At 42.2% G+C, this 23,245-nt stretch overlaps 1 protein-coding gene across 1 annotated transcript; it reads left to right on the top strand.

Annotated features, from left to right (window-relative positions):
• Nucleotides 1-17,476: 17,476 nt before the first annotated feature.
• Nucleotides 17,477-21,224, top strand: LOC102872510 (potassium voltage-gated channel subfamily A member 4-like). The gene has a single exon (XM_006883719.1). It carries the CDS (start codon nucleotides 18,256-18,258, stop codon nucleotides 20,215-20,217), a length of 1,962 nt encoding a protein of 653 aa, XP_006883781.1. The 5' UTR covers nucleotides 17,477-18,255; the 3' UTR covers nucleotides 20,218-21,224.
• Nucleotides 21,225-23,245: the final 2,021 nt, after the last annotated feature.

The raw sequence follows: 23,245 nt of genomic DNA, 5'->3' as shown, positions 1-23,245 counted from the left end.
GGCTGTTGTACATAGGGTCACTATGAGTCGCAAGCAACTCGATGGCACATAACAACAACAACAACAAGTCTTGTAATACCCCAACTGTCTTTTTGTGACTTACTTGTCACTCAGCATGATTTGTTCAAGATTTACTCATATTATGTAGTATTTTGAAATTCATGGTCATTTTTGAGTTGTTATATTGTGTGAATATACCACAGTTTTCTTTAGCTCTTTGTCCTCTAATGGACACTTGGGTTTTTTCCTAACTCTGTGCTGTTATTAATGTTGTTTTGTGTGCCTTCCAGAGGGTTTTCAGAGGCAATGAATCACCCAAGTGGAGATTGTCCATCCTTCTCCTGTGGAGCAGCAGGTGGATTCTAACCACATGCCTTTGGGATTGCAGTGCAAGTTCTTATCCACTAGGCCACCGCAGCCTCCTGCTATTGTAAATAGTTAGAAATAATGCTGTAAGTAATACCACACTAAACATAGGTGTGACTATGCCAGTCTTCATTGCAGCTCTTCTTTCTTTGAGGTATATCCCTAGCTCTTGGATAGCTAGATTCAAAGGTATTTCTATTCCCAACATTTAAAGGAAGTGTCAAACTGTTTTCCATAGTAGTTACATCATTTTACATCCTCACCAGCAGTAAATGAGAGGTATAATCTTTCCACACCCCCACCAGCATTTGTTGTTTAATGTCTTTTTGAATAATGCTAATTTTACTGGGGTGAGACTGTATTTTATTCCAATGTGATTTCTTGAAGGAATATTTTTTTAGACGTTGTCTTGCCTGACTCAGGAGTTTATGACCTCCCCTGAGGTGAATTATAATACCCCACCCAGTGGTGGCTGCAGCAAGAGGCTCAGCCTTTTTAACATTTGGGAGAAAAGGTGTAGTGTTTAGTTGTGTTGTTCATAGAATTAATCATGATGAGTCAAAGCCAATCAGAAGACACCTAACAAATGAGACATTTAGTGACAATCTTGAATTTTATTTGAGCCCTATGTTCTCAGAAAGCAGCTAAATAGAGAAAGGCCACAAAGGACCATGAAGCCCACTCATATTTCAAGTTAAAACTCATCTCCATTTTCCCTAAAGAATTCCATAAGATTCCAAGACAGCACCCTCACTGATCTGTTCTTATAAAACCCTTGAGACTTTATACATTAATGAACAAATATTCTCCATATTGCAATAGCCTGAATTAGATCATCTGCCTAATTGCGTGGTGCTTTTTGGTTTTCACATAGTTTATTTCATCGATTCTCACAACATTTTTTAAAGAGGGTTTTATTTTTTTTTTATTGTTGCCGAAGAGGATGTTTAGGTCACATACCTGGTAATCGATATATTTTTTTCTGATTTTAGAAGCCATGCTCTTAACATATAATTTATATATCTCAATAAATTTTATTTACATATATCACATTCAATTTAGGAATTATATATTTACTAACTTGACCCTGAGTTAAAAAAAGTGTACTATATTCTTCTCTCAACTCAAAACCAGAGCCAAACTTTATAATTTGATTGATGTATGCTATCTTCAACTGAAAAATTAAGTGTGTTATTAAAGATATTATTAATATAGGAATTCTATTGAGTTGCATTTAGAGCCCACAGTCAGAACCCTATTTGTACATTTTTTTATATTTCTTCTTCTCATTATTATTATTAAATTTTATTAGTTTTAATGAACATTTACAGAGATTTTGCAATTTCATTCATTCATTGTTGCACTATTTGTACATTAATGATGACAGAAGACAATCTGGACCCAATATGTCCTGAAGGATTAGACTCAGGATGAAAGACACCCTATCAGCTCTTCAAGCCTACTTTTATAAACGTGATCTGAAGGCATGACTGCTTGATATTGTCTTAGTTATTTTGTTCAGGTTACTATAAAGTCCTAAACCTGAAATTCAGGGACAGTGAATAAAGATGACAGAAGAAGAATTGATGCCTTTGAGGTGTAATGTTTGAGAAGAGTCCTGACTATCTCACTGACTAACAAATGAACAAATATGTCTTGTAGAAAGTGCCAGGAGAGTGCTCCTTAGATGCAAGGATGACAAAGTCATCTCACATACTTTGGCCATGTTAAGAGGGATCAGTTCTTGGAAAAAAAAAAAAATATCATACTGGGGAAGAAACAGTGAAAGAGAGGAATCCCCTCAATGAAGATTGAGTTGGTGACTAGAAAAAAAGAGCTCAAGTGTGTCAGAGGTGATGAGGACGGGACAGGATAGGGCAAAACTCAGGTCTGTTTGTTCTTCAAAGGCTCACTGGGAGTTGTAGCCCACTCACTGGTGCCTGACAATAAAGAGGATTCCCAATTCCCCTTGCATTTTCCAAAAGTGTCCTTCACTGATAAATCTGCAGTCTTCTCAGCTTCAAATTTCTGCAGCATATTCTCAGGCCACAGAGACCTTTATAGCTCTAGCTTGTTTGTCTTTTAAAAACTGTTCCCTCCCTTGAGTGAACCTAAACAAATATATCTTGAGACAATCAAGATATTACTTAGAAGAATGGCCCTTACATCTTCAACAACGCAATATTCTGAAATAATTGCTGGAATGTTGTGCCTCTTAGAAATTACTCTCTCATTGCTTTTAACTAATCGAGAGGAATATGCATGCATGAAGCTATTCTAAGATAAAAGTAATGGTTCGATATTGTCTTAAAATAACCTTAATTCAGATCCAATCAATCTGATCACACTCTTGTTCAAATTATCTGCTGTTAAATAGAGAAGATTGAGGATACCTAGTGAAAAAGCAGACAAAAAAAAAACCCCCATAATGCCTTAAAGAAACCTGCTGTTGTTTATAAAGCTGCATGAACAATTCCCATCTGCAAGTGGCTATTTATTGCTTAGTTATTTTTAGATATTTTTCTTTTTTGATGCATCGCTCACAGTAGCCTCTGGGTGCATTTGCAGAGTTTCATAATTAGGGTTCCCATTATAGCTTACAAACAACATATAAGACAACATAAACACAGGATGCATCCACATACGTCAGCACATATTCACACACAGGCAAATGAACAGATGAGTTAGGATGCTTTTTATCCAATGTTTGTTAGACAATAATGAGATTAGCTAACAATCCCTTAAAGGCCAAGAACATGACAGTAACAAAGAAGTTCCTTCTTCATTCAGAGGTTTATTTATCATGTGTGGTTTATTGCTGGACAGTGGCTAGTGCCTATAGACCTTCTTGAAATGACAAAATCTCTGAGCTCTGAAAAATGAAAATATCAGCTCTGAAATACAAAAACAACATGAACAAAACAAAAATAAAAATCTCAGGTTAATTCCGTCCACTGAGCAACTTTAACTCAGTAATGACTTAAGTTGCATAAACCCTGATGTGTAATGAGTAAGCATTCTTAAATAAACTTGGGATATTGCAAATTAGATATTCGATACATGTAGTGTTGGAAGAGAATACTGAAATCCACCCTACGGACTGCCAATGCATATTAGATCTTCTATACATGTGGTGTTGGAAAAGAGTACTGAAATCCACCCTATGGACTGCCAAAAGAAGAAGGTAGGCACGTCTTGGAGAACATTCAGCCGGAGCTCCCCTTGAAGGCAAAGATGGCAAAGCTTCATCTTACATACTTTGGGCATGTTGTTAGGAGAGGCTGTTCCGTGGAGAGGGACATCATACGTGGAAATGTGGGACACATAACAACAAGAGCGTCACAGGAGAAAGATGTGGCAGCAAGTGACTTCCGTAAAAATGTACAGCTTTGAGAACCGTATGGGGCATTTTTACTCTGTTCTGAAAGATAACTGAGTTGGAACAGATGTGATGGTAGTGGAAATGGTGACAGGATTACAATCAGCATTTCTCTTACACAAATTTGAGAGACATTGTGATGTCCAAGAGGTTGGATAATCAACACGTTTTCTCTCCCTAGGACTATCTCACTGACCTCTGAGGTGAACTCCTTCCCATCCAGTCAGGGCACTTAGAGAAGTGACTGAGCCTGGAATTGGGTACTGAGGGAGAAACAAAGATAAATGCATCTCTCCAATTTAGATGTATTAAGTAGTTACTGGTAGGTGTCATCGAGTGATATACTACTCAAAGCAAACCTATGAACAATGAGTCTGAATCATGTCCTGTCTTGTGCAATCCTAAGCATCTCTGATGTATTTGAGCCCATTGTTTCAGTCACTGTGTCACTTCACCTCTGAAGGTCTTTCTTCCTTTGACCACCATCTTTCCAGGCATGATGCCCTTTTCTGAGGACTGGCTCCACCTAATAGCATGTCCTAAGTATGCAAAACAAAACTCCGCAATCATTTCCTTTAAGGAGCACTCTGCCTGTACTACCTCCAAGACATATTTACTTCTTTTGTTAGTTCATGGGATCAGTACTATCAGGTGCAGATTAGTCTTTAAACTGACATCATTGCTCCTTAGCAATTTGGAGAAGTCCTTGACAGCAGATTTTTCCCAATGCAACACATCTTCTGATTTCTTGACTGCTAGTACCAAAAGTGTTCATTATGGATCTAAGTAAGATGACGATATCATACAAAGATTGCATTAGGGAGCTTTGGTGGCCTAGTGGTAAGGAATTGTGCTGCTGACCCAAAGGCATGCAGTTTGAATCCACTCACTAGTTGCTCTATGGGAGAATGATGGGCTATCTCCTCCTGGACGATTTATTGCCTCTCACAACCCACTGGATAGTCAGCTATGAGTGGGTTCCAACTCAACTGCATTAGATATTAAATGTTTTTTAGAACCTTTATAGGAAAGCTTTTGCTATCTAACAACTAGTGTCCCAAGTTTTCAACTTTTGTATCTTCTTCGCTGGTATCCTGGCTAGCATCCTTTCTTTGCATAGATCTCACGACAAGCTTGTGGTGTTTTGGTTTTTTGTTTTTGTTTTTTTTTTTGTCAGGTAGGCTGCATTTAAAATGTCACCTTCTCAGCAAAGCCTTCCTTAATTACCCCACTGAAGTTTATTAGGGTAATTGCTGAACCATTTCAGACAGCAGTAACTGTTATTTTCCTCATAACAGTTATTGCTGTCTGAAATAAGTTTGTTTATTTATATGAGGACTGGGATCTTGCCTTCATTTACCATGGCTGTTTAGTGCTTTTGCTAATTCCTGAGACAAAATAAAGGCTCAATACCATTTTACTGAGTGAATGAACAATTAATACTATTATAGTGGCCCTGATATTCAAGCTAAAGTCATATTTTGCTATTTCATCAGGGGTGGTGTGTGCGGGAAGCCAGAAATTCCAAATGGTCTTTGGGTGAATTTAAAATTATCAATGTTTGTTATTTACTACCATATTGACAACAGACTAACTCCATACAAATCTTTCTAGTCACTTTCTATGAAGAAAACCTGTAAGGAATATACTTGTTGCAACGTGTTTGCTAAGTTCCAGGTACTATAATAAAGTTTACTTCTTTAATATTTTTCAGACTTTACAAAAATGTCTGTTTCTTGCATCAATTAGTAAAATATCAATTATCTAGATTTGAAGATAATTGCTTGAAAAAATGAGTCACCATATTTGATACAGTGACTGCAAAACTGGGTTTAAGTACTTCAGAGATTGTGAAGAACCTTCCCCACAGGATGTGGAAGGTTCGATCTGTTGTTCATAGGATTGCTGCAAATTATCATTGATCCAATGGCACCTAACAACAACTATACTCATACCTTTTATCCACCACTTGCTTGTCATACTTGAAGAAATGTATGGTGCTGTTAGGACTGGTAGCTATGCCTCTAAGTATTTAAACTATTAGAAAGGTCACCCAAAGTGGAAAATTTTGGCAAATCTTCCAGACTACAACAGACTAGGAACAAAAGTCTTATGATTTATTCTGGAAATTAGCCAATAAAAATCTGCATCACTACAAAACGGTATCGGATAAGCCTCCTATGCTAGTTGTTGTTTTTATGTGCCTCCCTGTGTACAAGAGCCCTATACCCTGCTCTATCCTGTGCCAAATTATCTGTCTCTGACACTCCTACCCCCATTACCCCAGTCACTGAATCAATCCATCTCATCCAGAGTCTTCTTCTCTTGCACTCTCCCACCACCCTCCCAAGCATGACATCCCTTTCCAAGGACTGGTCCTTCCTTGCAACATGTCCAAATAGACCTCCAAAATACACAGTGGCTGAAGCAAGGAAACTGGTTGTACCAAAAATTATGAAGATGATTTCAGACCATTTTGTTGTATTGTGTATAGGGTCATATGAAATTGGAGATGACTCAACAGCAATGAATAATAACAGGAACATCTGTATATATTATTTGGCTGTAGGACACACTCCCATATATTTTCTCTTCTGACTCAATCTTCAGATCTTGTGAAACAAGAGCGATGTTACCATTGACATATTTATGGATAAGGAAATAGGGTTAGAGAAAGGTTAAGAGTCTTGCTGCAGGCTCCACAGCCATGAGGCAGAAGAGGCAATCGACAACCCCAGCTTCTGATCCCTGTTCCAGACCTTCAAGTCTCCTAAGAATAATTGCTTTGTTAAAATATTTATTTTCCCCCAAGGGGTGTTGTAAGTCATTTGAGTGTCTCTGTACATGTTATTATATATTTATTTTAAAGCTCAAACCTATATATGAATTTAGAAAAGGACTCCTTACGAAAATCTTTCTAAAGGAAACTGTCAGTGTTTACACTCTCCTGTGACCTTTGGAGATGTCAGCTTATGATCTCTGTGCTTATTTGGAACAAGAGTTGACTTGTGAGGCAGATTGATAAATAAATTAGAGGGCTTCTGCTGTATGTATAAAATGTGATGTGAGGTGTGCTGTTCTCAGGAGCAACTGGTAAGAAACCCTAAAATAACATCCATATACCACTCATTACTCTTAAGCTTTATTTGTTTTAGAATTGTTTTAAAATGCATAATTTTGCTAATCTCCAGGATTGCATTCCTGATTTCAGCCAGAAATGGAGGGGGTGAAAATGAGCAAGTGGAAGAAATAATTTCTACAAGTGGTTTTCCCAACTGATATGCGTTCAGTGGAGATGAATTCATGAAATGAGCATACAACTATGAACCTTGTCTATGGAAAGCTTGTGCAAGGGAAGAAGTTCCTAACACGTCATATAATTAGAAGGAAAGTTAGTCTACTAAAGGGGAAGTCAGACTTGTAATAAATGTAGTCTTTTATGTCTACTTGGAGGAGGTACCTAATCATTTTTATTCTAAAAAAAGAGAGGCCCCTTGAAAGTTCTGATGATAACCTGTCCTTGTGGGTCTAAGATGTTGGTCAAAGCCAAAATGAACCAATCTGCCTTATGATAAAAAAAAACAACTTTTTATCTTCTTTAGGAGATATAAAAAATCAATCTCAATCTCTCTATCTCTATCTCTCTGCCTAGTGGCAGGAAGCTGCACTGAAATCCTGAAGGCATGCAGTTCAAGGCCCCCAGCTTCTCTATGGGAGAAGAATGGACAATCTCCTCCCATGTGATTGATTAACTGCCTCGGGGAAACCAGTTGGAGGGCCAGCTATGTGTCGGTTCTAACTCTACAGTATGCAGCAACAACATATATGCAGTGATTTGTGTAATAATTTACAAAGCAGGTTAATTTTCCACTTAATCATTTATATACATTTTGTTTTTTTAATATTAATTACAATACTCACAATGTAATCACATTTTTCTAGCCTCCTTCTTATAATTCTGATTTCCATTACTTCTACCCCTTTTGCCTGCAGGGATTTATCCTTAAGCAAATACTGCTTTTTCAATCATAAATGATGGTCTATTATAAGGTGTGAGTGTCGTCCTGGTGTTACTGGTCACTTCACAGGCTTGTTTATTGTTTCACCAAAGAAAATTGACTCATGGGGGTGAGTTTTGTTCTGGGCTTAAAGGATAATTAAGCACCAGAGTGACTTAGCTGGTGCCAGTAAGCCTGGGTCTTTGCATGATTTGGAGTTTTGCTCTAACATCAAACTTTTAGAAAGAAGTCTTCAGAGATTTTGGAACACATTTTCGGCAGGAAGTATATCACATTTTCTTGTTTTTTTAGAAAAAGGCTCACGTTAAAATATATGGGGAAAAGCCCTTTTACATAAACTATTAGGAGTTACTGCATGTTACTGCATAAGGAGCTCTTGTGGTAAAGGCAAGTCGAGGCCACCAGCTGCTCTGCAGGTAAAGGATGGGCAGTCTCCTCCTGTGCAATTAACTGCCTCTAAAAACTCACTGGAGGGTCCAATATGGGTCGATTCTGACTCTGCGGTACACAGCAACAATAACTGGATAAAGTATGGAGGTCGTAGTGCCTCTAGGAACTGAAAGACCATTCTATCTCTCGACGTTACCTTGATTTATGTCCACCCTAAGCCTGCTCTTGCCCCTGCCCCTAATAAGGTTATTGTTAAGTGCCAATGAGTCAAGTATAACTCATAGAGATCCTATGAGCAAAAGATCTGAACCCTGTTCTACTGTGAGTCATTCTTGTCATCTCTGACACACTTGAGCCTATAGCTGCAGTACTGTGTCAGTACATCTCGTTGAGAGCCTTCTTCTCTTCTGCTGACCTTTTCAAGCGTGATAACCTTTTCTAAGGAATAGCCTCTTTTTGCAACATGCCCAAAGTATGTGAGATGAAGGTCACTATCCTTGTCTCCAAAGGGCACTCTGGTTGCACTTTTTCCAAGAAATATCTGTTTGGGGTTATTTTGCAGTTCATGGACTATTCACTGCTCTTATCCAACACCACAACTCAAAGGCATCAGGTCTTCTGTATCCTTAATTATTGGTTAGCTCTCAGCTAGATGCATAGCAAGTGATTGAGAAGACCACAGCCTGAATCAGACACACCTCAGGCCTCAACTGAGACCACTGCTCCTCAGTAATTTGGGGAGATCCCTGACAGTGGACTTGCCCCATGCAATGTCTCCGGATCTCTTTTCTGCTGGAACCTAGGGTGCTGACTGTGGATCCATGGGAGATGAAATCATTGGTAACCTCAGACTTTTTCCCATCTGTCATGATGTTGCCTGTTGGTCCAGTGGTGAGGAGACCTAAGGTAGTAGGTGCTTTGTATATGCACCAAGTTGATGCTTCATTATAAGTGAGCCTGTACATCTGCCTATTTTTCTAACTACATATAAGAAAAACTGAACAAATTACTGAAAGGATGACTCACTCATACCTTCCTGTATCTTACAGAGAAGATCTCAGCAGCAGCACTGCACCACACTGGTGTATCACTGTCAATGGTAGAGTGCGTTGCGAGCACTGAGCTCTTTCAATTAAAGAATGACATTTTTCACTGTTTCACATTTAGAAAAATAGACCTGAGATTTCATGTTAGGGCAACTCAGTTTCACCCACTTGGCTTCAGAGACGCCTTCTTTCGTGGAAGACTAGGAGGTGTCTTAGTGACCAGGAAAAGAAATGCCTGCAACAATCTGTTTAGTGAGCACTGTAGCTACTAAACCGTGTTTGCCCAGGGGAGTGTGCTGTGCTAATAAACTACATCTGTCCTGTATGGAAAGGTGGAAAAGGGGGCTGAGAATCCTCTCATGCAGTGTCATTTAAAAGTCCCTAGATAAAGTTGTGAGTGTGGTGTGTCTAGGTTGGAACTCCATATTAGCTGCTTTGCTTTTTTGCAAAGTAAGTCATTGTCCTTCTGTGAGCTTTTGTGATATGGCTCTTTCTGCCCCAAAGACCTTCCTTTTTCACTTCAGTTGAGTTCCACTTCTCTCTTCCCATTTTATAGATGTCTATCAGCATCTTACCACACAAGGGTGTGGATTTGTGGACTTGTTTCATCTCTTGCCATCTGGACTTCTCTATTAAAAGGAGCCAACGACATTATACTTGACATCTTGCTGCAAAAGGTGCTATGAACCATGAGCCAGGACAAGTGAGCTATCCCACATGACGTCTCTTTTTTCCAGAGTTGATGTCTCTTCATGGTAAAAAGTAGCAAATAGGCTTTCTTTAATGTCTGCAGGTCTGATCAGCATACGTGAGAAGTGATGGTGGAAGAAACCCATCTGCAAGAGAAAATTAGCTTAATGACTCATATTTGAACAGATTTGTGGGCTTTTCAGAACATCCACACATACAAATTTTTGAATAGGGTCAACTTACCCAGGGTTATCTCACCTTCTGCCACTTCTGAATTTTAAGGTTAGATGGTTGAGAGACTGAGGAAGCAAATGACAATTCGTTCCCTTTTAGTTCTTTGCCAACATATTCACTGAATTCTCTTGGTAAACAGAAAGCTCCTTCACTACCCATTTATTTTAGTTCAATCTTATTGAATGTCTACTCGAGGTCAGGTACAGCTCTAGATGCTCAGGGATATAGGATCTATTCTTAGGAAGGTGTCACAGGCTTGCTGGGGAGACAGCAGAGAAGTAAAGAGAACCTTGCAATTCACTGTGGGTCACAGCCCTCAGAGAGAATAAAATCATTTATAATAGGCTTAGTTGATATCACACAGGGCCTCCTATCAAGCTTTGTTACAGAGAAAATGCATTTACTGCCCGTAGTCCATCCTTATATAGTCAAAAGGGAGCTCTCGTGGCCTAGTGGTAAGAAGCTGAACTGCAATCCCAAAGGCACCCAGTTCAAATCCACCCACTGCTCCATGGGAGAAGGATGGGCAGACTCCTCCCATATGACTACCTGCCCCTGAAAACCTGTGGGAAGGTCAGCTATGTGTTGACTCTGAATTGGTGGTACACAACAACAACAACATACAGTCAAAAGCTTCCTCGTGTGCCTGGAACTTTTGTATTACCACTTAGAGGATTCAAAGCAAAGGAGAAAATATTTGTGATAATAGGTGTATTCAGGGGAGAAAGCGGAAATAATTTTTACGAAGTTGACTTAGCAAAACAAATTTCTTTTTTTTTTCCTCTCTAAAGAAAATGGCTTGGACAGAGAGAAGATACAATTTTTGTTGGACATAAGTAGTGAATCTTTTTGCTATTGTTTATGGGTGCTGACTTTCTAAGAACTGTTAAATGAATTTCAGGGAGAGGAATAATATGTTTATTTGCTTTTGGTAGTGGAGACATGGCACATTCTTCCTAACTGAAGTCAACCAATTGCTCTAGCCCGTAAGTTTTGCTTCACTTCAAGGCCAAATGCTCAAGTCAGTCCCTCTAATTCTCACCTTTCTCCAGATACATTTTGTCTTTCTTTGTGAATCATTCCTTGATTCTGCCAGATTAGATGCTGCTCCATTCTCTGTACCTCAGGAATTCCATTCTCATACTACCATCATAACTTCATCCTGTTATTCTGAAATTTGTCTATGCATTTGTGATGCTGACTAGTTTGTGAGAACTGAAGGACAGAGATCACATGGTCTTTTGAAGATTAAGATTCAGCATGGGTTCTGTCCATATATCGAAGAGTAGTAGAGAAACTTCCTGAGTTTGAGGCCTAGTTTTGTGGGTAACTAGCTCCTATCCTTGAGTAAGTTAGCTAACCATTATAATCGTTGTTTACTTGTCTATAAAATAGTGATAATAATAGCACTAGGGTTCAGAGCTGTTGTATATAGATAGGGTTGCTATGAGTCACAAGTGAATTGATGGCACATAACAACAACAACTTAGTACTTAGTTGGGTATTGAGTTAAGCAGCTAGAATTAGAGAACTTAACCCAGAGTTGGGTCTTACGTACACTTAATAAATATCATACCTTAGTCAGGTCCTCAGTAAGTATTTATTATCTGACCAGAATTAAGATCTTGGTGAGAATTTTTCTATTCTTCATGCTTCCTGTGCTGTAGTAATTCAGATTCCTGTTCTTTAAGAAATGTGAATAGGTATGAATTCCTCAGGTATTTTGAACTTGCAGGTTCTCTCAGCCATGAGTGGAGCAATGAATGATGCAGGTTAGCACATTTTTCCAAAATTTTAAGATGATCCAAGTAAAATGTCCAAACTCCATACAACTATCATCTTTTATACATCATCCAATCTTGTTTTTCACTTCCTAGAAAGCATTCAACTGTTGCTCAGAATTGAGCTTACCACCAGCTTTTGAGAAACTAGCCCCAAGAGCCTGTGGGACCTCAGTTTCTTCTATCACCTCAAGCAACATCCTCTGATGAGCTTTCAATAAGGCAAAGGTATTTGCTTCTGATAGGACGTCTGGTGGTTCAGTGGTAAGAAATTGTGTTGCCAACATAAAGTACCTGGTTTGAATCTATCAGCTGCTCCACAGGAGAAAATGAGGAATCTCCTCCTGTGCAATTTACTGCCTCTGAAAACCCACTGGACTGTCAACCATCGATGGGTTCCCACTAGATGGTACTCAACAACAACAACAACTGCTTCTGACAGGTATAAAATGGCACAGCCACAATATCACATTGTCGAGCATCAGTGTTCTGGGTGAGTGAAAGTGAGAGTTTTTACTTGTGGTGAGAAATCTACTGTCTCTGCTTGTGGGAATGAACTATGCTGGGGAATGATGGGAGCAGAACGCCTCTTTAGAATTGGTGTGCAGACATCTTTCTGTCAGTTTTTCCAACAGCTGCGGAGGCCAGGGGTCACAGGAAAAACTATCCACGCCGAAAGGCCAAGCTCCAATGGCTGGAAGACATCCGGAAAGCCAGGCCAGGCCCCATGCCAGCCCTTCTCTTTTCTTTTCCTTTTTCTCTGAGACAATTTGAATCTTTTCAGTTATTTTTAAAAAGGAGAAAAATCAAACAGCAACAGCAAGCAGCATTCCGGGTGTCCTGTGCCAAGCCAGCAGTGGTTAGGTGCTTGATTGAGCACAGTGCATATCTATAATTCAGCCCGAGAATATTTCCCTTAATAATTAATAGAGTGCCACAAAGGAGGAAGCCCAATAGGGCCCTCTAACAAAGCTGTTGGCCAGGGACAACATTGGCTGCCCTGGTGCCAACTGACCCGCCCAAGGTTGGATTTGCTCTAGCGGTTCTGGCTTGCCTAGCCACTGTTTGCTTGTCCATCAGAGGCAGCGGGAGAGATGCCCAGGACTTACCTGGTCACCACCTGGGCTTCTGACGTGCATGCGTGGTGTGTGTGAATTCCGGCTCCTCACACTAACCTTCGTTTTCATGAATATGTGTTAAATGAATGCATCCATCCACCTTCAGGGACGTTTCAAGTGCCAGTTACCTAACAGTAATCACCTGGTGAGCCTACCCATGCTGTGGTGGGGAACGTTGAAGGGGGTGAGCTCGCCTTCCCATGGTGAGTACCTTTTGGTTTTGAAGGGGTGATGCTACAGAATCACTACCACTGAAACCTTCCAGAAGCCAAAGTCCGGCCGAGTCGCATTTCATTTTGCAACAACACGCTTGGTAGGGGCTCCTCCCTTATTCCCCAAGCTCTTAGGTTACGCCTGGACTTGCAGTCTGTCCGCTGCCCTCTGTCTCCCACCCAGTTTACGCCTGATGCCAGTCTCTGCAACTCTCCCTCACTGAGGGTCCAATACGTGTTTGAGTCAGCCTCTACAGCTCTGGAGACCAGACCCTGGGACCCTGGATTGCAGGCTGGCAAACCTGGGTGCACAAGGTAGGGCAGAGCGGGGGGAGGGGGAGGGCCGGGGCACTCTGGAGGGCTCTGGGAGAATTCCTAAGGGCTTCCTAGCCAGAGAAGTGTGGGGGTCCCCAACTCCACGAACCGCCCTGGGGCTTCTCATTTTGGAGACTGGAACCTCCTCTCTGGCTCTCCTTCCCAACTTCGCCGGGGGCTCCCACGTTGCCATCGAGACCAGCACTCCAGCTCTAACAAGGATGCTTCTCCCTCCAGGATTGGTCCCTCGCCTCTGGGGCGCCAGGGCTTGTTTCGTGTGGCTCCCTAGAACGTAGGAGGAGGCGGGGAGCGTCGGCGGCGTGACCGAGCCGGCCTGGCCACGCGGGGAGGCGCCCCTTGGCGACCGCTGTGCTCGCCACACCCTCGGCCCGGCCCTGGCCCCGCCCCCGGCCGGCGCGCGTTCGCGGCCCGGGGAGGCGTGTGCTGCTTCTGCAGCCAGCTGGAGGGAGAGAAGGATGGATATTGGCGGAGGAATTCAGGCTTAACAAGTGATCGCTGCTGTCTAGGATTTTGTCTCTTTTTTGCGGGGAACCTTTGACGTGCTTGCTCAGTCGGGCCCTCTCGTGCAGAACTCCCGAGGAAGCAGGCAGACGTCTTGGGGGGGGGGGTCTTTCTTAAGGCAGTCTGATCCCCAGCTCCTCCGGCTCCCAGCGGCGAGGACTCTGCCCCCCAGCCAGGCAGCAGAACTTGCTCCGTGGATCTTGTGGAGCCTCTACCTGCCCAACCCGGAGTGATCTCTCCTACCCCAACTGCATTGTCCCCTCCTCCAGCTGTTGCAGCTTGAGGGGAGGAAAAACCAAACCAACTGGGAGGCTTGTGCTTATCTTTTTTTTTCTTTTTTTAATTTCACCTCGCCTAGGGAAGGTAAGTATGATACCTTTCTTATCTTTCCTCCACCCTGCTCTTTTGGCTGTTAAGAAACAGTGGACATTTGGGAGAGAAATAATATCGGGGATATGACAGAAGGGCATGAATGGAAGACGGTTAAAAATAAACCAGGAGGTGGGAGAAGGGGGGTGCAGATGCTGCGCGGCGCTCCGGGGGGCCAACAGTTGTTATTTTCCCAACCCGGAGGATGGGGTGCGTGCGCCCTCCTTAATGCGCCCGAGCGGGAAGCTAGGTGTGGAGGCGAGGGCACGATTAAAAATGTCGTTCCTCAGCCCAACGCGGTGGGGTTCAGGTTTAGCATCCTTGTGCCTTCCATTCCTCAGGGAACAGCTGGTGAACGGGTCTGAACTGCTGCCTCTCCCAACATTTGGTTTTGCGTGCATTTTCTGAGCATTTAAACAACATATAAATGGCGTGCATTGAAATGTGTATTTCTCACGGTGTTGGCCTTTCGGGTTCATATTCTCTCTCCCTCCCTCCGTCTTGCCCTCGGAGACCAGGTTCAGGTACCACCCCAAGTCAGTTGCAGGAAGGAATTAGCACCAAGAGATGAAAACAACCCTTGTTGGCGGAGGTGGCTTGGGGGGAGGAGAGGCAGGCTGCTTGGCTGCTGTTTGGGGCCACAGGGATTGGGGGAAGAGGTAGTCTGCAAAATCCTATTAGTTTAATGGTGATAAGGGAGGAAGGGAAATTTCCCTTGCAAAGGTCTTCCCCCTAAAGGCTCCAGGGAGCCAGCTTGAGTAGATTCTTCTAACATACCTCCAGAAAGAAGAAGAAGAAAAAAAAAATTAAACCTGTCTGATTTGCAGAGTAGAAGGATTTCCCCCCCCTTCTTTTGCATTTATTTATCTATTTAGTTAAGATTAAGGATAATGAGGTAACGGGTGTCAGATCTGCTTTTTGTGGGTTGAGGGTGGGGGTGGGGTGGGGAGAGAGTCAGATAAACAAAAACTAGTGAAGCTAATGAAACAAACCAAGCCAACAGATCAACTAATGGGAGATTGTTTGGTGTGGAGCAGGGCGATAGTTCTAGCTAGGATCTTTACAGTTGACGGTAATTTAGAAGACCCCAAATTTATGACTTTCTCGGAGTCAGTTGAAAATGGTATCAGCGTATACATGTACAACAACATAGTTGCTTTGGTTACCCGGGGGTGGGGTGGAGGGGTGGTATTTAAAGAGTGTTTTCTCATTGCTTTTTCGAAGTTAGGTAAAGGATTGACCAATCTCTGGTTATTTGGCATAGGAAAGTCTTTAAAGGATGTTGACCGAAAGATTCAATGTGAACGTAACCCTAGAATGAATCTATAGGTAGCAGTTTGGAGATCTCTTGAGGGTAAATATGTCAGCTTCTGAAGAGAAAACAAGAATGAGGCCAAAGAAAGGGATGTCTTATATGAGATCTCTTCAGGGGTGTAGTTTCTGGATTTTGCATACCGATGGTGCTCCTCCTTTCACTGTGTTTTTTTGAAGTGTGGATGGGCTCTTTCCCCCCTCCCTTCCCAGTTCCCTATTTGTCACTTCAGTAACATCCACTGTTTAGGTTTCTAGGCTGACAAGCTTCAGCAAGGAGCAGCAGGTGGTCAAGAGCTGAATCCTGTTAATGACTTCAGAAAACCAGTTCTCTGGTGCTGTCCAAGTGCTTCCAGTAATAGAAATTTGTAGAAACCATCTTCCTCTCAAATTTTCTGGGCCATTCTGCATTTGTGGAAGTCCTGGTGCACAGAAGAAATAGCCAAAGCAAAAAGAGATAGGAGATTGGAGCAGCAGTTTTGCTAGCTGTGTCCCAGCTAGATGAATTAGCAGGACTTTACCAGAGTGGTGAAGCAAAGCCAGTCTTGGCAGGTATCAGTGGTAACTAATCAAGGCTCCTAGGAAACTGCTGGACTGGGAAGCAGAAGATTAGAATTTAAAGTGGATATTGAGGGAGAGAAAGACAGAATGTTGAGAGGTGGGAGTGTGGATTGAAATCCAAAGAGGAAAGCATGATAGGCTGAGAACACAGTTCACACAAACTGGTATTTGAAGAAAAAAAATAATAATGAGATCGTTCCTTTTGAGAAGAGTGTAGGAGGAACCATGGAGGTGAGCAAGCAGGAACTGAAGAGAGAGAAATTGACTTTGAGCAATGTGGAAACTGGGATTAGCTCCTAGATTGTGGGTGGTAGGGAGTGTTCAGGAGTTCTGGGGAATGGAAAAACAACAAGGATGTGTTTTAGAGAATCAGGGACTGCCATTGGTGGGTCTTAAAATGTACCAGATCTCTTCATCTTCTGACTTCAGGCAGTGGTGGCGTGAGGTCATAAACGTGTAGGGATAGGCTGCTCTGGTGTTACTGATGACTTCCAACATTTATTTTCTTCTGTCAATACCTTTTATGTCAGTTAGTTCTTCCAAGAGTGAGAAGGAGTAAATGGCATTATTTTCTATACATTCTAGATGGGGTGGTAAAGACTTGTTCAAGTGTCTAGATCCTAGAGGAGAGAAATTCACTGCCTTTGGTTTCTTAAATCCTGATTCAAGACAGGGAGAAGTGGAAAGACACTGTACTGAGAAATAATTTGTGAGTGAAGATTTGGGAAAACAACAACAACCCATAATGCTTAAGACTGAAGGGGGGAAAAAAAAAAGAATGGCAGAGCAGCTCTAAAGTAACAGCTTTGTTATTGTGATACAAAAAGAATGACTGAGAAGGAAGACTTGGCATTGATGCAAGAGGTTTCAAGTGAGAGCCATGTGGGTCGGAGAGTGTGGAGAGGGAAAGAAGAAGTTGCCATGAAAATAGACTGAGCTCAAATCATAATAATTTTAAAAGGCTGTGTAGAGAGAGGGGAAGGTTAAGGAGAGTCCGCCCCCCAAATTCCTGGGAAATACAGAGTCCGTTGGAGTTTTGTATGATTAACTTGAGTACAAGAGAAGGAAGTTTATATGGAAAAAAAAATCCATTTGCTCTTTATGATGTTACTCCTCTTTTTATTTCTCTCCCATGCTTATTTCCCTTCCTTTTACAGGTGAAGTGCTTCTACCACATGGTTTTAGCCGAAGGAGGCTCTGCATTTCTTTCATTTCTATGGAGACGTCAGAGCTGGTTTTGCCCCTGATGACACTTCTTCCAACTTCTCCACCTCCCAGGGTCCTTGCCTCTCTCAGTATCTTGGCATTGGCCATGGGTTCAGGGAGCTTTTGATGAACTTAAGGGGAGAACCTGGATGGTCCTGATAGTCTTTCTGCAGCGATGGCTGGACACACTTCAAGCCACCTCTTAACATGGCTCAAGCAATCTCTGGAAGGCAAGTGCTAAGACTAAAGGCATATTTGTCTTTCATTTAAGTCTGATGGACTGAGCTTTGGACAATTTCCAGGGCAGAAAAAGGTATCTCATTTTCTAGGTACAAGTTCTGGCTGTCAGATCCTCTCGGCTTTGGAGTCAGACAGTTATCACCATCCATCACATGCTAGCCAAATTCCTAAATTTGACCATCTATCCCCCCCAAACATAGGTGTTTTGGAGAGACACCCACCTTTTGTGACTTCACCGTGGGAGTGCTAGGATGTTTATCTAGACTTGCCAAGTTCTGGAGAGCAATGTTGAAGCCCTGAGAATTGAGAGCATGGGGCTTACTGATTTAAAAACAGAAAATGCAAAATTGGACTGAAAATATCCTTCGTCTTCCAAGCAATCTGCTGAAGGGTTCCAAACTTACCTTCCTTTGGTGAAGAGCAAAGAAACTGCCCTATTTTCCTCCCCCCCACCCCTTTCTACAAGTGGAAGCAGCCATTTCCCCAGACCACCACCATGGAGGTTGCAATGGTGAGTGCGGAGAGCTCAGGGTGCAACAGTCACATGCCTTATGGTTATGCTGCCCAGGCCCGGGCCCGGGAGCGGGAGCGCCTGGCTCACTCCCGGGCCGCTGCAGCAGCGGCTGTGGCAGCGGCCACCGCTGCGGTCGAAGGCGGTGGGGGTTCCGGAGGGGGCTCCCACCACCACCACCAGTCCCGGGGGGCCTGCACCTCTCACGACCCTCCGAGCGGCCGGGGCAGCCGGAGGAGGAGACGCCATCGGCCGGAGAAGAAGAAGGCCCACCACCGCCAGAGCACCTTCCCGCACTGCACCGACCTGATGCCCAGTGGCTCCGAGGAAAAGATCCTGAGAGAGCTGAGCGAGGAGGAGGAAGACGAGGAGGAGGAGGAGGACGAGGAAGAGGAGGGAAGGTTTTACTACAGCGAAGATGATCATGGAGACGAATGCTCCTACACAGACCTGCTGCCCCAGGATGAGGGTGGAGGAGGCTACAGTTCTGTCCGCTACAGTGACTGCTGCGAGCGCGTGGTCATCAACGTGTCCGGCTTGCGCTTTGAGACCCAGATGAAAACGCTGGCCCAGTTTCCAGAGACTTTGTTGGGGGATCCTGAGAAGAGGACTCAGTACTTTGACCCTCTGCGTAACGAGTACTTCTTCGACAGGAATCGGCCCAGCTTCGATGCCATCTTGTATTATTACCAGTCAGGAGGCCGCCTAAAGAGACCAGTCAATGTCCCTTTTGACATCTTCACGGAGGAGGTGAAGTTCTACCAGCTGGGCGAGGAGGCCCTGCTCAAGTTCAGGGAGGACGAGGGCTTCGTGCGGGAGGAGGAGGACAGGGCGCTGCCGGAGAATGAATTTAAAAAGCAGATTTGGCTCCTCTTTGAGTATCCGGAGAGCTCCAGTCCAGCCAGGGGCATAGCCATCGTGTCGGTCCTGGTCATCTTGATCTCCATTGTCATCTTTTGCCTGGAAACCTTGCCTGAGTTTCGGGACGACAGGGATCCCATCATGGCCCTGGGTGCTGGGGGTCACAGTGGGCTGTTGAATGACACCTCGACACCCCACCTGGAGAACTCAGGGCACACGATCTTCAACGACCCCTTCTTCATTGTGGAGACAGTCTGTATCGTGTGGTTTTCCTTTGAGTTCGTGGTCCGCTGCTTTGCTTGTCCCAGTCAAGCACTCTTCTTCAAAAACATCATGAACATCATTGACATCGTCTCCATTTTGCCTTACTTCATCACGCTGGGCACTGATCTGGCCCAGCAGCAGGGGGGTGGCAATGGGCAGCAGCAGCAGGCCATGTCCTTTGCCATCCTCAGGATCATCCGTCTGGTCCGAGTATTCAGGATCTTCAAACTCTCCCGGCACTCCAAGGGCCTGCAGATCCTGGGCCACACCCTCAGAGCCAGCATGCGGGAGCTGGGCCTTCTCATCTTCTTCCTTTTCATCGGGGTCATCCTGTTTTCCAGTGCAGTGTATTTTGCCGAAGCGGATGAACCTACTACCCATTTCCAAAGTATCCCAGATGCATTCTGGTGGGCTGTTGTGACCATGACCACCGTGGGCTATGGGGACATGAAGCCCATCACTGTGGGGGGCAAGATAGTGGGGTCCCTGTGTGCCATTGCAGGTGTCTTAACCATTGCTTTGCCAGTGCCAGTGATTGTCTCTAACTTTAACTATTTCTACCACAGAGAGACAGAAAACGAGGAACAGACACAGCTGACACAGAACGCAGTCAGTTGCCCATACCTCCCTTCCAATTTGCTGAAGAAATTTCGCAGCTCCACTTCTTCTTCCCTGGGGGACAAGTCAGAGTATCTAGAGATGGAAGAAGGAGTGAAGGAGTCTCTGTGTGCAAAGGAGGAGAAGTGTCAGGGAAAGGGGGATGACAGTGAGACCGATAAAAACAACTCTTCTAATGTGAAGGCTGTGGAGACGGATGTGTGAATCTCTTTCTCCACTTGACACTCCCCTCCTCCCCCAGCATCTCCAAATATATTTATGCATAGAGAGTGCAGTTATGAAAATGAAATATGCAAATGAGTCCAATGCATACAGTAGTACGCCATTTAATGGTTATACATGACATAATTGTTGCTAATCTTGTATTACATATCAAATAAATGATACATCTTGGAGAAGAGGGAGGCTTAAAATAGGAGCAAATCTATCTTTATATTTTTTATTAGAATGCAAAAATTTTGCACATTTACTGGAAAAGATGTTAACAGTAAAGGTGGTTTTATGGAGAGAGTTTGTGTGCGTGCGTGTGTGTGGGGGTTGTGTGTGTGTAGTGTGTGAATAAATTGTCAACGTTGTCAGTAACTGTGCAGTGATGGGAAAAGTTGGCATTTTGAAGTATTTACTATGTAAGAATTAATGAATTTGAACAGTCACTTATCAGTGCTTTAATAGCATCTCATATGTCTTTGGATTCAATAGTAACTGTTTTTTAAAAAATTGTAAGAATTACTGTGTAGAAAAAAAAGAGAAAGTAAATTATTTAATAGAATATAGGTCACAATTTTATCTTGGATTTAATTAAAGTTTATTTTTAACTGGAAATTAACTTTTAAAAAGGCTGCAGGGGCCTTTAGAAATCGATTATATTTTATTATTAATTTGGGGAAGATATGACAGTAAATGCTTAACATTATTGAAGAAATGAAATCAGAGATGTCACATGTTTTGTTTGCATCTAACAAGACTGGAATGCTTTCCCCCCCCTTTGCACTATTTTATATGCTGGGGATTGAGAGAGACTTCATACTGTGAATGTTTACTAATGTAACGGTTCAATGACAATCATTGGAAGAATGATTTCTTAGTCTTATTTTATTGTTCTCTTCTTTTCTTGTGTGAGATTATGGCTGCGCAAATAACAACACATGATCCTCTCCTCTTTTAAAATCTAAATAACTGATCTGCCAAGGGACTATGGAGGAAAATTTAGCAACTGAATCTTTTGAAATTGGTCTGTTACAATGAAGCTTCTGAAACCGTACTATTTTAAAATATTCTTCTACATTTTCAATCCAGAATAATTTAACCAAAGTTAATGCATGCACTGAAAGAATTCTTGAAGAATAAGATACCCAGCAGCTACAGTGATTATGGCTTAAGATCTTTCTATTAAACGTGCAACATAAACACTAGATTTATTAAGTTTATTTCTTTGTGCAGCTACACAAGAGCAGAAGGTGGGGACTCATCTCAGAATGCAGCTTTCTGTTTGCTCAAATGGATGTAAAAACCATGTCAAAACATTTGTCAGCATCATCACCATCACTATCATCGTTTTTAAACAAAAGTGTTTCTGATACATGCAACTGCACTTAACTCCCCACAAAGTGTTCTAGAATATAAGGTAACAGATATAATGAGATGTGCGTAATTAAGTTATAATGAGAGAGAGGTATGAAAACTCAGGATGTAAAAGACCTTACTCCCCAGTGGTTTCTTTAATTTCCATTCTTTACAAAAATTGTTGTGCTGAGCTTTGGCAAAAATACTACACAGACAATCTCAGCACATAATGAAGTCTGACAAGTGTGAACTAAAAAAAAAAAAAGAAAAACAAAACAAAACCCAAACCAAAAAAAAACCAAGCAACAACACACACAAACACACACACACACACACACACACTCAAACAAACACAACAAACAAAAAAACCCCATACCTTAAAATCAAAACAAAAGCTTAGAATAGCTTATCTCGAGCTTTTTAAACCCGGGTTATCCTTAGGCAATGACATAAATCTTGCTTTTCGTTTAGGAACCTCGGTGGTACAGTGGGTTAAACATGGGCAATTGATTGAAAATCCATTGTGCATTCTGTAGAGAAAGTTCTAGCAGTCAGCAAAGACTCCGAATTCCTGGGGGGCAATTCTACTCTTTTCTAAAGGGTCGCTGATTGTGATTAAGGATTCCACTTGACAGTAGTAGAGACTAGGTTACATCTCTCCCTTAATTTGTAATACAAAGTCAAGTCAAGTTTAAAAAGCAAAGTTACATCTTTCTCCCCAGAGAAACACTTCTCTGAAGCATCCTTTGAAGGATAGAAGATAGCAAGCAAGGAAGTTAACTGAATGCACAGACCAAAGATCTGTTAGTGATAAATGATAAAAGGAAGTAAATAATAAAATAAGGAAGTGATTCCTGCTATGGCTTCAAAGATTGGGTATTAAGGTCTTTTGGAATCAGAACAAGCACTTTGGAAGCATTAAAATAGGAGTAAGACTGGGACACCATGTATTTGGAAAAGTTACTTCATGTGTTGGTGCCCAGATTACATCATGGTGTTGTCATGGAAGAAAAAATGAGAATTTTGGGGAAACTGCTGAATTTCATATTAGTGCCTGCTATTATTTCTACATTTTTATTCAACCTTGGGAAGAAAATGTGATTGAGAGCACTAAGAGCTACATCTACTTTTTTGAAGAATATTGTAAAATGTGTAGTAATTGGATTTTTGCTTTTTGTAAGGAGTTGCTTGCAGTCAAGACAAGTCTATTATTGAATAATTGCTGCAATTTCTTCTTTAGGGAAGATCTCAGGATGCTGTGGTTATAAAAGAAGAGTTGACTCTTTGGACAGGGCGCCATCTTTCACATGTAATATTCAACTAGGTTACATTTTATCTTAAAATAGCTTAAAGTGTTGTCAATATGGAATATCTCTTGAATGTTAGATAGTAGTTATGATTTGACTAGGAAGGAAAATGTTCTGCATTTGTTTCTTGATACCTCCTTTTCAAATTTGAAACATCAGACTTAATTGATGAGAATTTAGGAATTCTAATAGTTTGAGAACCATGACTTTTCCTATTGTCTTACGTAGTTTTCTCAAGGTGAAAGGGTCAAGAGCAAGTCATGGGCTTCTAAATCAAGTATCCTTAGGTTGTCACTTGTTTTCAGTACGTCTAACTCTTCCTTAAAGGAGCCCTAGTTGCACAGCAGTTAAGAGCTTGGGTG

Source organism: Elephantulus edwardii, unplaced genomic scaffold, assembly GCF_000299155.1.
Source record: "Elephantulus edwardii isolate Elephantulus edwardi_28Jun2011 unplaced genomic scaffold, EleEdw1.0 scaffold00029, whole genome shotgun sequence".
NCBI classification, from domain to species: domain Eukaryota; kingdom Metazoa; phylum Chordata; class Mammalia; order Macroscelidea; family Macroscelididae; genus Elephantulus; species Elephantulus edwardii.
This window is presented reverse-complemented; position numbering and strand designations above follow the sequence as displayed.

What these genes read in the sequence shown, in the direction of transcription:
- LOC102872510 (XM_006883719.1), top strand. Translation starts at nt 18,256, where the DNA reads ATGGAGGTTGCAATGGTGAGTGCGGAGAGCTCAGGGTGCAACAGTCAC.